Source organism: Suricata suricatta, chromosome 8, assembly GCF_006229205.1.
Source record: "Suricata suricatta isolate VVHF042 chromosome 8, meerkat_22Aug2017_6uvM2_HiC, whole genome shotgun sequence".
In the NCBI taxonomy this organism is placed as follows: Eukaryota; Metazoa; Chordata; class Mammalia; order Carnivora; family Herpestidae; genus Suricata; species Suricata suricatta.
In genome coordinates this window covers 60,501,930-60,517,877 of record NC_043707.1, presented here as the reverse complement: position 1 = coordinate 60,517,877, position 15,948 = coordinate 60,501,930, and the positions used below count along the sequence as shown (strand labels likewise).

Here is a 15,948-nt window from a genome sequence, read left to right as displayed (position 1 = left end):
CTCCTGAAGGACCCCTGCATCAGGAATCTGATTTTGTCACTACTGTCCCCAAATGCTTTCCTTTCCTTCGTCCCTCTCAGTTGTTCCACTTGTCTTTTTTAAATGAATGGAATGAATAAAATGATATAGTAGCCAGTTTTGTCCTGTTTCCGAGGAAAAGCTTTCAGCTTTTCACCATTGAGTGTGATGTTAGCTGTGGGTTTGTCATATATGGCCTTTATTATGTTGAGGTACATTCCTTCCATATCTACTTTGTTGAGAGTTTTTATCATAAATAAATGCTGAATTTTGTCAAATGCCTTTTCTGTATCTACTGAGGTCATCACATGATTTTTAATCCTTTGTCTTTTTAATGTAGTGGATCACATTGATCGACGCAACCAGTCTTTCATCTCTGGGGTAAACCCCACCTGATCATGGAGTATGATCCTTTTAATGTGTTTTTGAATTTGTTTTCCCAATATTGTGTTAATAATTTTTATATCTATATTCATCAGGGATATTGGCCTGTAATTTTCTTTTTTTCTGGTATTTCTGTCCAGCTGTGCAGTCAGCCCTCAGTTCCTCAGGAAGAACTGCTTTCTATACAGATACCGATTCAGTGTGTCCACAGGAGGAGGTGAATTCATGGTGGTCCTACACTGCCTGTTATCTTAGTTCCTAACACACTAGGTGGATGCTGAGTCCAGCTCTGTTCTGGACAAAAACTTTCAGTGATTTATCATTTCCTGCAGAACCCATTTCATGCTCAATATCATTTAAACCCTGTACGCAGTGAATGTTCAGTCAGCCTACCCAGCAGCATTTCTTGTTTCTGCTTGCCCACCTTCAGACTCCAGGCCTACCTTTTATCCATTCTGTTGTCACAGCCCGTGGCATCCATCTCTGTGGCTTTGTTTATGCCTTACCTTCATCCAGGCATTTCTTCCCCAGTCCCTGCCTACTGAAATGGCAGTCAAAACGTCCCCTATCCCAATCAGAATTCGTCCTCCATTCTGTATCTTTCTATACCACTTTAATTTTTCCTCCATTGTGGTATATATCACATTCTGCTTTGTATTATAGCTTTAGTTTTTATTTCATTTTTGCAAATGTGTATTCTTTTTTTTAAGTTTATTTATTTATTTAGAGAGAAAGAGAGAGAGAAGGAGGAGGGAGGGAGAGAGGCAGGGAGATAATGAGCAGGAGAGGGACGGAGAGGGAAGGAGAGAGAAAGCAAATCCCAAGTAGGCTCTGCACTGTCAGTTTGAGGAGCCCGGGGCTCAAACTCACAAACTGTGAGATCATGACCTGAGCCAAAATCAAGAATTGGACACTCAGCCTATTGAGCCGCCCAGGCGTCTCTGCATATGTGTATTCTAATAGATTATAAACTCCTTGAGTTAAAGGTGAATCATTTCAACCTTGAAAGCCAAAGGCAAACTATCTTGGTGCTATTTAGTGTGGAGAAAACATGGGCTTTGACTTAGGCAGACTTTTGTTTGAATCTCTATTATGCCACAAAAGCTATGAGATCTTTCATTTTTTTCTCCTACTTTCCTAACTTGTAAAAGGAAGATAATAATCCCAAATTTGCAACATTATTATGCAGATTAAATGAAATAATATATGTAAAGTATATAGCTTAATGCAATGGCCCATGGCAGAAATGCAATAAATGGTTATTGTTGCTATTGCTGGTACTATAGTAGGAAGTCACTTTTGGAGAAAGATTTTGTTTTGTTTGCCTGAGCTCTTAGTATTAATGGTTTTCATTTAATTGAGTGGCGAATTTCTAGCTGAATATAACTGAAGCTAGAAATTACCCATTAGCCTTGCTGTTAAATATAAATCTTCCCTTCCCCCCGCCCAACTATCTTACACTCTTGTATTACTTATTCTTGTATTACAACATTTTCCTGGCAAAAAGAGTTGCTTGCTTCTTGAGTTTTTCCACTAACAGAGGGCCAAATTGCTTCTAGGATTTGTGAACACAATTGTTTAAGCTTTAATCCTTTTTAATTCAATCTTTTCTCTGCTATTTTATAGTAAAGTGAATTGAATTTCCTACTTCTCGAGTTATTGAAACCTGCTGTGCAGCTAGAGGGGCCATGAGGTACTAGAGGGGCTTCTTTGGCCTGCCAGGTTCTTCCACATCTTACCTCCCACTTGGGTTAACTTTCACTGACTGTGTAAGTTCAAAGCTTGGGCACCATCTGAATCCATAGTTTCTTCTACCAAGGAACCAACTAAATTTGAAGTCAGCTAGGAGAAAGGATATATTATGCCTTTGTAAATTATTAGGAAAGATATAGTGCAGCTCATTCTCCATTTGAATTGTTCTGTGTTTATTATTAATTAGAGTTTCCTAGAACTGAAATTATGGGAAGATGATTCAGTGTGGGGAAATACCTAATGTCTCCTTTCTCCTTTTCCAACCAAAATAATTATGACATCATCAAAGAAAAAATTACTCATGTATAGCTACAAAAAATGACAAGAATTGATCATATTTATTTAAAGCATATGCATCATCTTCCATAATGGTGAGAATAGATGGAGAACTAACACTAGAAATTAACCTAAGACCTAGACCCTGGCAGAGGAATACAATACTTCCAGAGATCAAAATACTGGAATAGGAGAGGGAATCAACTTCAGTTTCACCAGTTGATGATGATGATGGTAGTGATGATGGTGGTCATAGTGGTGGTGGTGATGGTAATACATAACATTTAGTAGGTGAATTGTCAAGCACTGTGTAAGTCAACTGTGTTCAATATTTCACACATCTGAAATCCCTATGTGATGGCTATTTTCATATTCATTTTACAATTCAAGAAACTAGGGCTTCAAGAGCCAGTCTTACCCAAGGGTACATATCTTGTAAAGATGGAAGGGGAACTTAAACTGAAGTCTGTCTAACCTGTCCTTAGTCTTCTTAATCCCAGTGCTGTGCTGATAAGGCTACAAATGTTTCTGTAGGTGAGAATAAGATCAGAGAACAGGACAGAACTTCTCCACTAGCTCAGTCACAGCAGAAGCACCAACCAGCCAGACCACCACTTCCATGGGCTTTTATGAGGGGGAGCTGCAGATTCACAAAGGGAAAACTGTGTTGTAAACCCCGTATGGCAGGGACATCATGTTAAACTGTTAGGAAGGGGAGAAAGATATCATACATGATTTCAGATATTCTGTTTCCTAAAGCCAATTTTAGTAGAGCAGTCTGCCATAATCCCACTCCACTGCATGACAATTTTAGACTGCAAAAGCTAAGCAGAAGAGAATAATAGTGCACTCACAGTTGGTATAGGTGCCTCCTGATCCTACGTTATATAGACATTATGCTAATAATTTCCATCTGGCTGTGAAAATGGCATGATTCCATACAACAACCCAGAGGAGTGAAATTCTCTAACCAGCCCCTGAGTTCTTTCCAGCACACCCTGATCCTGTTTGGGTTTGGCCTCTAAGCAATTTTACTCTTAGCTTATCCCCCAGCCTCCCTCATCAGACATCCTGTTAACATCCCATTAACAACTTATTAGACACATTCTCTAAAATTTAACAAAACAATCACCCCGAAGAGTATACCTACTCATAAAGTAATAAATGGCCTCCCTGAGATAGTTTACAAACAAAACATGAAAGAAAAATAATATCACCCCCCTCAAAAAAATATCCCATGGAAGTCAACCTTACTACTGAAGTAGATCTCCCATAATCAATGATATGTAATACCAAATGTCTGTTCTTAGAAAATAAAAACAAATACGGCTGTGATGATATAAGGTCAGAAAAGTGAAATTCCACAGCAATAATAATATGATAATGATGATATTAGAGTAATCATTCACATAAGCATTAGAAGCAAAATAACATATTTTTATTCTGACATTTTTGCATCTCAACATCTCTGAAATGTGGATCTTCTTCAATAATGGTCTCTTTCAAATACTTTCAGTCATAGCACAATGGTAATGATGATGCCTCTTTTAAGACATGAGAGAGATGATATCATTTCTGCATGAAATTTCCTGGCTTTAGATCTCACTCAGTAAAATTCGAGAACCTCACCACAAACTACATGGCTCAGTCAGATCTGGCCACCCATTCCTTATGTGACTTCATCTCCTAGAACCTTCCCTTTTTTGTTCACTCCACTGTACGCTGCAGCCTTGCTGGTCTCCATGTTCTCCTTGGGCCATCCGGGCATGCGTCCACCTCCCGTCTGTTGCCTTTATTGTTTGTTCTTCCAAGAATGATTTTTCTACTGAGAACCCCCATGGTTCACTCTCCTGTTGACTGGAGATATTTAATCAAGTGACACTTTCTTATTCAGGCTTTCCCCTGTCATCTTATGTGAAATTGCATCATCGTACATTCCCTGTCTACCTTTCTGCTTCATTTTTCTTTTTAGCATTAATTTTCAGTTGATAGTCCCTATTTCATTTATCTTGCTTTTGGTTTGTCTCTCCCCATTTGAGTATATAAGCTCTGGTAAAAGCAGGGATTTTTGTCTGTTGTCTTCACTACTGAATCTCCAAGTCCTAGAAGAATGCCTGGTGCAGAGAAGGCACTTAATAAATAATGCTGAATATATGAATATATATAGATATCCATAAATATATGTATTAATATATACATACACAAAATGCAGAACAATAAATTGATGAATTACATGCTCAAAGGTCGGTGGGTGAGGTGGTGAGGAGGTGAAAGTATCATGCTAAGCCTGTCTAATGACGTATGGACTAGGTGTTAAGCATCTTGAGATATAAATCTACTTCTGTTACTGCGATGGTAAAATTTGTCAAGTTAATTCCCTGGGCCTCCTGGTTGGACTGCATAATCCGAACAGAAAGGTCAGTTAATTGATCTTTCTAATAAAAACAATTGAAAAATGAATCCCAGGAATAGGAAGCTGGTGAATGAAAGCATACCTTTGAACATAAATATTATCACCATAAACAGTAGTGGTAGTGAGAGTTAGTGCAAAAGAATTTTAAGATAACATAGTTCAATTTCCTCTGTTTTATAAATAGTGAAACCTAAGCCCAAGGCTTGATGGACTTAGCCAAAGTCAAATGCTACTTGATGATTGATCTTAGAACTCCACTCAGCCTCTCTGGCTAAATTCAGTCTTCTTTTTACTATAACTGGTTATTACACATGGTGAGTGCTAGTGACTTTCCAAAGAATTATTCTTAAGATGCTTTGATATTATGTTCAGCTTAGATTTGATGAATTCATTTAGTAACAAGAATACATAGATCAATTTATCTTTCTTTATGATCTAATTCAGCTTACAGAAGAGATTGGAAAACTTGAAGATAAAGTGGAATGTGCTAATAATGCCCTGAAAGCAGATTGGGAAAGATGGAGACATAATATGCAAAATGATATCAAGTCAGCATTTATGGATATGGCTGAGGAGAACATCCACTATTATGAACAGGTAATTAGTGATATATGATATTGCTTCATTTTATGAAAGTTATCCTTTCTTTTACTTTCTATCTGTCCTTTGTTGAAAGAGTCTACTAAGGGGCCAAGTGTCACATTCAAAAGCCTCCTTGGCGGCTCAGTGCCAATGGAGTTGCCAGCTAATGGAGTAATGCTGAACCCACCCACTGAAACAAATGTGTTTATTTGGAGGAAGGATGAAGAGCCTCCCTGCTTACACAGCATGCCGCCGGTGCCTAATTTGAACCTTGATGTGGGAAAGAATTAAGCTACCATTTTGTTTTGTTTTCCCCACAGTTTCTTGTTTTGGAAGGATTTGAATTTTTAAAAGCACTCGACAATGCTTACTACCGATTCTCCTGTCTTATTCCCTCATCCTCTCCCTTTCTTATGTTACAAAGTGTTTACAGTGTGAGGAAAGGACCAGAGGTTTGAATGAGCAGAAAATCAAATCAGGTCCTGTACCTTGTTTCCCTGCCATTTCCACCTTGACTTCTGTAGCTGTTCTAAACCTCAGCAAAAGAGCATGCTGGTTCTCCTTTATTTTAGTTCAAGACAGAACCTGGTCATCCTTTGGTTTTTCAAATGATTGTTTCTTATCCTTTTTTTTTTTTTTTTTTACAATGCACAGTTCCCCAAAGTAGTTATCATTTTAAATGAATTTTATACTCTCCTTTTTTTTTTAATCTAGCATATTCTAAACATACTTTTCCTAGCAGGTACATTTTCAACATACATATTTAACCTTATCTCTGGCTTAATTAATGACTATATGAATGAAATTGATACATGGGTGCTCTGTAGTCTGTAGTGCATGCCAGTTTAATACTATAAAATATTGTATATTTTGAAAAGATTAACTGTTTTCATTAAGTAAGAGTTACTCAAGCCTCTGCTTCCAGCAGACACTGTGCTGGACCCTGCAGAGACCACAGCGTGCAAGACAAATACAACGCCTTTCTTCTGTGGGCACCGTTACCAAGGGAAACAGTCAATTAATAGGAACGATTATAATAAAGTATAATCCATTCTAGCATAGAAAGACATTACAAGGGCATCTAACCTAAATCTAGAAGGAATGGGGAAGGTTTTGCAGAGGATGTGGTTAAGCTGAGACCTGAATAATGAATAAGAAGTAGGTGGATAAAGATGTGAGAAAGAGTTCCAGCCAGAGAAAATACATGCAGAAAATCCTAGAAGTGAGAGAACACGGTCAAATAACTGAGGCTCTTTTCGGTGGTTGGAGAAGCAGGGGTTGTGTTGAGTTGAAAAGTGAGGTTTGCAGAGGAGAAAAAAGTTTTCCTGAACCCTCTGAGGGTCCGTACCTGAGTCTGAAATGAAAATGACAGAGATGAATTGACAGGAGAAACGCCTACCAACCGGTTTAACGTAAGCTCTTTGTGACACAGAAGCCTTCCTAAGGCCATGGAGTCTAAGAAGCAGACGTGAGTATTTCATGCTTGGTCTGATGCGGGGTGGGCAGACATGTAGAAACATGGTGGATTAAGGAGTATGAGGTACGTACAATAAGCTGGGGACAACTTGAGCTGTTATGTGTCTTCTGTGTGTTCCTTTCCTTTGAGAAGGACCTTCCTTTCTTCCAGATATAAAGAGAGCACCTCTCATAGAGGGTTTTATCACCTGCCCCAGGCGATGAGGGTTATGGAAGATCAGAGTGACCTTCCTGCCTCTGCCACAGTCTCAGACTCTGCTTCAGCCTAACATATTCAATACGCCAAGGTGCCCTATTTTGCTGCCATTGTCCTAAACCATGCTGGGCTGAAGAGGGTGTCTTCATACAAGTTTTTTATTTTTCATTCTGAGGGAAATAGGAAAGGCCATTGAATTTTCCTCAGGGAAGTGACAATATTTATCAGATTTGTCTTTTAGAAAGGTCATCCTGGCTTATATGGGTCAGAGTGAAACAAAACTGGACACTAGGAGACCTGAGAGGGAGCGTTGCAGCAGCAGAGATGTGCACTGACACAGGGATTTCGTGGTGGTGGCCTAGAGACTCCAGTGACTGAAAAGAGCATTTTCTCTCCTTAATTTTTTCATTCTGCATTAACAGCCTTAAGTATCTCAATGGAATTTTCCGTAAGTCTTAGATTTTGAAATGATTTAAACTATTTTGTTGAGGAGCACCTGGGTGGCTCAGTTGGTTAAGTGTTCAACTCTTGATTTTAGCTCAGGTCATGATCTCTCAGTTCATGAGATCAAGCCCCATGGTGGGCTCTGTGCTAGCAGTGTGGAGCCTGCTTGGGATTCTCTTTCTCCGTCTTTCTGTTCCTCTCCCCATAGTATGCACATTCTCTCCCCACTCTCTCAAAATAAATAAATAAACTTGAAAAAATAAAAATAGAAAACAAAAATAAAATGTTGTTGAATGACATTTATCACCATTTATTACCACTCAACTATTTAAACCCACAAAAATAACTTTCTCTCTCCTTTACATTACAACCTGTCCATTCTGATATTATAGAATTGTTATGACAATCAACCAAAATAATTTATGGAAAATGTCTCAAAAATTGAAACATGCAATATACTGTACGTAATTATAGTTATAAAACATAAGTATATTAGGGTGTAAAAATCATATGACAGATGCACTGACTCTATTTTCTTTAAATGATAGGATCTGCATGCTTTTAATTCTAAGTTTGAAAATGTTCATGGCAATTCCACTGAACGCCAACTCAAATGTTTGGGTTTTGACTCTACCTGTCACATAAATTCATATTTTTGTCAGTCTCATAGACTGATTTCAAATTATATAAAATATTGTTTTCTTAGAAACAGTTAAATTAGCATCACTATGTCATATTGCCAATTTTGTTCTTCACAGAAGTTTAATATCAGTATGTTTTTAACTCTTCCTCCAAATGAATTATATTTATAAATGTTACTAAAAATGTATCAAGTGTACTGCATCTTAGATGTATAACTTTGAAGGAATCATTAGTTTTCTTTAAATTTAAAAAAACCCTGCAGTTTCAATTATTTTTTTTTTCCTGAGTGAATAACTTTTAACTGATTTGCTATATCAGTCCAAGCATAATTAGGAAGTTGGAGCCCTTAAATAATCAAGCTTTCTAATTAGCACACAGACTGTGGCTTGAAACAGTAACAGTCTGCTGTTATCTGTTAACTTCAGAATCTTTCAGATACACAGAGAAGTGAAATGTTCCAGAATCTTTCCATTTCCTTTTTAATTTAATCACATTCTCCCGGAAATAACTCTTTTTTCATCAACGTTTGCAAATATAGATTCCAAAAGGGGTTGTTCCTAGTATGATAGATAAATTGGGTGTAAACATTTGCCTTTGGACTTGTTTTATGAAGTCAAATGGTCACAGCTTGTTTATAACTTAAAATTTAAAATCGAAGTAACAAGAAAATCAGATTATGGAGGCATGGGTCTGTATTAGAAGACAGTTATTTTCATAATGAAATGTAGTAGTTAGATGTGTGAATTTATTTGGAGACAGCACCAAATATAAAACGGGAATTTCCACATAAACTCTAAGTAAGTAAAATAAAGTTATTTCCATTTTGTCCTATAAGACCAATAACTAAGAATAAATATGAGTTAATTTAAAAAACAAGAATTAATAAGACACTACAGCAAAAAATCCAATTGAACATGGGTGAATAATTTCAGGTGTATTGGTACCCAGATAACCAAAGAAAATTATTTCCCGACAAAATGTGAGGGGATGCTAAAAACCATAAAACATGACATGCTGCATTAAGCGCATGGACATGTTCTAATTGCTCTCTTTTAGGTACAAAAGTGTCTGTTTATATGGTTGTTTACGCCGATGGTAATGATGATTATGATGATCATGATTTGAAGGGAAGTGATGCTTGGTAGGTATTACAAACTAAAAGAATCTACTCTTTGAAAGTTTAATTTCAATATCATAATGAAAAGATCCCATAATGTTAATTTTTGCCAAATAAAGCAGTTTAATAGTTAAGTGAATATAATACTTAAGTGAATGTAATACTTAAAGTCATATAGTTTATTCCTTTGCACAGTTTATAGTATTAATGTATGGAAGTCCTTGTTTCATAGCCTTCTTCTGTAGTTATAAAATTAATATACATGCAGACTAAAAAAAAGCAAACAAAACAACAACAAAAGGCACACTAACATAAGTTAAAATAAAGAATACCCATAACCCTTTCTCCTAAAGAGAGTGGTATACTTAAATACAATTATAGAAAAATAATTTGTTATGTTCAGATCAAAATATTTTAAAGTTTCTATATGATGCTTTCTGAATGTGTCAGCATGAAAACATGATTACTTATCTATTTTGTGTCAGAATGATTACAGTGGATATATGTTATTTTGAGCTCCCTATTTCTCATTTGTTTACTTTCCCATAAAATACAATCTTAATATAATACATCATGGTAGTATACTTCTATTGGCAAAGGTAACAACTAACAGTTGAGCCTTGATGCTATTATTTTGCTCTCACAAATAATAGTACTAAAAATAATTATGAGCATTAGACTTTAAAAACTTTCTGGATAAGAATTTTAAGAAACAACCAGATCAGAGGTCAATTCATTTCAAATTATATTAGTTTCATGTGAACTAATGTCACTGTTTCATGTGAAATCATTCATTTAAAATTCTGTTAACATCAAAATCCTTGCTATGCACTTTGGAGCATCCAGATTCGAACTTTTAAATCTTGCCATTTGGAACCTTAAGTTTACTGGGGAAGAATAATAAGTTTATATATTTTTCACTTGATTACTACAGCTTTACCATGTATTACTTTTTTTAAGGAACAAGCATTTAAATTATTTGTATTTACTTGACTTGTAATGAACAGATTTAATCAAAAGATTCCATCACTACTGACTAATACAAATACATATATCAGCGGAATTCTAGGAAGCAAAAAAAGTGATGTAAGACATTTTCTGGAAACTAAAGGAAGAAAGAAAGAAAATTACTGCAAGTGTACACCATATAGCCAGATGAATAATACACCTAGTGCTTTCCTAAAATCCAAGTCCAGTTATTTATGGACCACTTAAAAATTAGAGAAATTAAAAAACATACATGTATCTGTCTAAAATTTCATTCTTCTTTTAAAAGCTGGGAATCAGAGAAGTCATGGACTCTGTGCTCATCTACATGAATTAAAAGAAACAGTGAGGGGGAATGGCTTTCCCAGACTTAATTCCATCCGACAGAAAGGAAGTGTTAGGTGACATGAGAGAAGCCTGGGGAGAAAGTACCGTTTTCAAAATCTGGACATAAGAGCCAAGGAAGGAAACTCTGGCCATTCTCAGTCATAGTCCTAGAATTTAGTAAAGTGGTTTTAGAAAGTTAGAGAAAATTTAGTTGTTGTTTTAAAGTCACAGACTCAAAAAGAGAATATGACATAAGAGAAATGAATAATTTTTAAAAAGTGAAGCCATTAAAAAATCAGGTATGATTATACCTGTGGACCATGGACTATGAAAGGCAAAGATACAAAAAAAAAGGGATTTGGTTAAAGACGAAGACAGAAGAAACAGTGTCAGAAGACATATTTCAAAATGGAAGAAGTGAGGTTTTGGGGGGGAAAAGTGAATGACTTCCAAGTAGTATCAGTCACATGGAATTTGGTGTGAGTAACCTTTTTGGATGCAAGAAAGCTAGGATTTAATAAGCTCTAATAAAATAACTAAAGTGAATCTCTAATGGAAACTATGTTATGGAAGCTGAAAATGCAGGACTATTTTAATTCTATTTCAGTCTTGCTTTCTTCATCCAGGAGAATGAAAGTATAAGTTGAACAATTTAGGCAAATATAAATAAAAGGTAACTAAAATCCAGTATATATGAAGAGATAATTTAACAAAATGACAGCTATCCATTGCCACAGAAAGAGAATTCTAAGTATATTCTTTTTTCCAATGAGCAAAGCAAAACCTCTTCCTTTACCAGCCCCAAAGCAGTGCTTACAAAGCCTTAGTTGTAAGCCCTTGATTCTAAACTGACTTATGTTGGGAAGATTGACAGACTTCTGCTCACCCAGGAGAAATGCAGACTAATTTTCGTTCCTAGGTAAATACTAAAATTAGCTTCAGAGAAAAATTGGGAGAATACTGGAAAAATGACACATGTTTCCAAAATATTTAACCTCTGTAATTTCTGATATTTACCATATCCAATCCCATAATAAAGTCTTTGTGAATAGCCTTTCTTGTAGAGAAAAGGATGGGAATGCCAGAGGATCTACTCAGATAGAATTATTTAATTTACCTTTGATACCAAGGAATGACAGGTAGTTTTTGAGCTTTCCTTTGAAATGTTGGGTTCAAGTCATAATAACTGGTCTATTGAACCATTTAAGTTATATTTTATATTGATAATCTCTTAGGATGAAGCTAAGTAAATAGGTATTCTCTTTAAAGTTGATGTGTATCAACTCCCTAATCATAAGAATAGCTGGGAATAATTCAGTTATCTCAGAAAGAGATTTTTGAATCCAAGTCAGGGGACATTTCTTTTTGTATTTATGCCCCATACCATTTACTAAAGCTGGCTCCTAACCTGATCTCTAGGTTCCAAGAAGACAGATTTCTTGATGGTGCTAAAACAGCCCTTCAGAAGAGTGTATATCTTCGAAACTCTTTGAACAATATTTCAGAACCACATTATAGACCCCAGGATTGAATAGATTCCCAATGTGTAGACTAGACTTCCTGGAAAGCAAACACACCATCTTGAGAAGTTAAGATGCTTAGATTTTTTAATCAGTCTAACCATTTTTATACCAGTTAAAATTTGCAATCCATTACATTCTTGTGCCTACATTATCTGCGTATTTACTGGAAGGCACTCACTGGGTGAGTCTAATGTCTGGATTAGTAAATTCAGGCTACATTCCTCCACTTTTCTTTGGACTATCCAATCAGTTCATTTGGGATGATCATCTCCATCAAAAAGAAAACACCAAGTTTTTCTCTTACTGCCATCAATGGCAATCCGCTGAATACCTAGGAGCTTTCTCTTTGTATTTTTAATATAGAGACCAACACTACTGATTAATTAATTATTAATCTTGTCTTTTTACTATATATACCATGAAAATCATATTTTGGTGAGCAATCAGTTCCTATTTCAAATAGAATGTAAAGCTACATAGTAATAATGATCAGAGCAAGGAAAACAGATGAATAACTTTGTGTTATCCTAAGATTTTAAAACTTACTCCTACTGTTTGATGAGAGGCTTCACCATTGATTAAGGAAATAAAATCATCAGTGAAGACCTGCTTAGAATGATCATGAGAGACTATTATAGTTCTCTAATGGTTGACTAGGGTAGGGGCATCTTTGGAGATTAGCTACCACAGAGGCCAGGAAACTGCCTTCTCAAGTTTGATAGATTATACCAGGAATCTTGGATAAGTGAAGAGGTGAGAATCTGAGCTGAGGGACAACTACATTAAAGATAGTTTATAAATAATTTTTTAAAATCAACTATTGCAAATATCAGAGGAAGTCCCTGGGTATAGTTCTTTGGGTCTCTACCTGTTGTATATTTGGGAGCATAGTTGATCACACAGTCATTTGCTTGTATTGATTTTACTTTGGCTGTTATTGGGTCTGACAGCTTAAGTGTCTTCCATCTAGTTCTACTGTTTCACTTTATTGTAGAAGGTTGGCAATGCACCTTAGCACATTCACATTTCCAAGAAAATCTTTAGGGGGAAGAAAACATGTTCACTTTTGTTTAATGTCTCAGATTTACTTGCTCACAGAAGCCATTTATGGAATAAATATTTTTTAGAAAAGACTAATGAACTAATAGAAATGTAAAATTTATAATGTTCACTAGAGCCTTTATTATAAAGCCATGTGAAGTTTAGGTAACTGTGAGATCTTAGAGTAAATTTCACTTCTGCTTGGCTTAAAAGACTGCTCTGTTGTGGTCACCTACCTTTTGAACTTATACCTCAGTAATTTGATACAGGTTTTTAAGGATACAGATAAATGTTCCCCACCACTGTGGTATGAAGATAAATATTATCCTCTACATTGATGACAGGGTCCTGCTTTCATACTCCAAGTCTTAAATTTACTTCTAACTAGTTTTTTTTCCAAAGGAATCTTTATATTCAAGCAACAATTATTTTGCAATAAAATTCTCTTCAGCATGTAAATTATAGTATACTTTGAAGAAATCAACTTATTTACTTCACTAGGTCTTTATCTTGGTGACCACATTGAAATATGCTCTCTTCAAAATATAAGTTTTATGAGAGTCATACTAAGGTCTTGTTAGCCTAGAAGACACTTATGATTTTTTTTTTAAAAAGCAAAGTAATTATCTATATCTTTCACTATTCAAAATACTGAATTCAGTTCTGATGATGCATTTTGAAAGTTACATTGACAAACAAGATGTAATCAGAATAAGGTTATGATGATAATGGTCTTAGAAGTGCATCCTCATCTAAAAAGTATGTGGATCGCTTCTCGGCCTTTTGGCTAAGATCAAGTGTAAAAAGTATGTGGAGGACAGTCATGAAAGAAGGATTACATATTTTGTCGTTGCTTCAGATAATATGTCTAAAACCAACTCTTAGAAATTATGTAATTTGAACTCACACAAAAAATTATTTCCTATGTGTTAAAATTTTCTAAATTATATTGCATTGTAGAGAAATGAGTTTTTTAAAAAAATGGGTGTTTTTAAACTGTTGTTAAATAATGTAAATCAGTAATTCTGTCTATACTGGAATCTTTCAATGCATTTTATAGAAAATTAGTTTTTGTAATGTTAATGAGTGTTACTCTTGAAAGAAAAGATTCTGTAGTCAAGTAAGTTTGGACTAAATAAAGTTAAACAGGTAAACTTCCTAAGGAAGTTTTTAGGTACTTTATGTGCTCATATGGTTTGTGAATCTGAGGACATAATTTCCTTGACTAGATCAGCATTTCTTCTTGTGGGATTAGCATATCATGGAACACAATTTGGGAAAACTTGGGTAATTATGTTGATCTCTAATGTAATGCTGCTTGACATGTGGACTGATGCCCAGTCCATAAGTTGCTTATGACAGATTCATAACAAGATAAATCAGAAGTTGAAAGTAATCAATTAAAATCTTCTACAGCAATTAGATATCACCATGATATCCAAGTAGATGATTAGTAGACATGTTATGTTGATTAAATATTGGCCAATTTGGGTATGACTTGGCTTCTGTGGTGATTCATGTGGTATGAACTGCAGATGAGTCATGCTTAATAGGATCACTCAGTGGTCTTCGGAGATTGAAAAAAAGTTTTGTTCTTCACCCTAGATAGTTTGAGAAGCACTGCTCTGAAGTGCTGTTTTCTAAGAGTCTGTTCCTCTCTTAACAATTAATATAGTGTCCTTTCTCACTTAAAAGTTTATAATTTTTTCAAATGTTTATTTTGGGGATGCCTGGGTGGCTCAGTCAGTTGAACATCCATCCGGCTTCAGCTCAGGTCATGATCTCACAGTTCGTGGGTTCAAGCTTCGCGTCGGGCTCTGTACTGACAGCAAGCTCAGAGCCTGGAGCCTGTCTTCAGATTCTGTGTCTCCCTCTCCCTCTGACCCTCCCTTGCTCATGCTGTCTCTCTCTCTCTCAAAAATAAATAAAACATTTTTAAAATTTTATTAATGTTTATTTTTGTTTTTTTCAAAAATCTTTTTTTTATGTTTTTATTTATTTTAGAGAGAGAGAGAGAATGACAGGATGAGCAGGGGAGGGTCAGAGAGAGAGGGAAACATAGGATCTGAAGACAGGTTCCAGGCTCTGAGCTAGCTGTCAGCACAGAGCGGACATGGGGCTCAAACCCACAAACTGTGAGATCATGACCTGAGCTGAAGCCGGACACTTAACTAACTGAGCCACTCAGGCGCCCCACATGTTTATTTTTGAAAGAGAGAAACGAGAGAGTTAGAGATAGAAAGAATCACAAGCAGACTGTGTTGTCACCACAGAGCTTGATGAGGGGCTTGAACTCACGAACTGTGAGATCATGACCTGAGCCGAAGTCACAAGTCGTATGCTTAACTGACTAAGCTACTGGGTGTCACAAAAGTTTATAACCTATTTAATATTCAACTGTTATATAAAATATATAAAACAGTCAATTATGAATTAAGTTTAAATGCAGCAGAACGTGATTTTTATTTACTCCTAAGGAAATGTTAAAATCAAGTGTTTGTCATTTTTAGAATTCTAAGTAATTTTGTAATTAACTGCAGTTGACCCTTGTACAACATGGGAGTTAGGGGTAATGACCCCTCATGCAGTCAAAAATCTGTGTATAACTTTTGACTCCCCCAAACTTAATTGCTAACAACCTACTGTTGACAGATACCTTACTGGTCACATAGTCAATTAACACACATTTTGCATGTCATACTTTGTTCCTACACTAAAGTAAGCTAGAGGAAAGATAGTCATACTAAGAAAAGCATAAGGAGGGGTGGTT

The 15,948-nt window shown here is 35.8% G+C and overlaps 1 protein-coding gene across 1 annotated transcript in view; it reads left to right on the top strand.

The window, feature by feature from the left end:
- Window positions 1–15,948, top strand: part of SNX7 (sorting nexin 7) — a 74,184-nt gene that overhangs the window by 44,561 nt on the left and 13,675 nt on the right. The window contains exon 7 of the mRNA XM_029947810.1: window positions 5,288–5,440. Within this exon, the coding sequence (XP_029803670.1) occupies window positions 5,288–5,440 (153 nt within the window). The remainder of the gene's footprint in view (window positions 1–5,287; window positions 5,441–15,948) is intronic.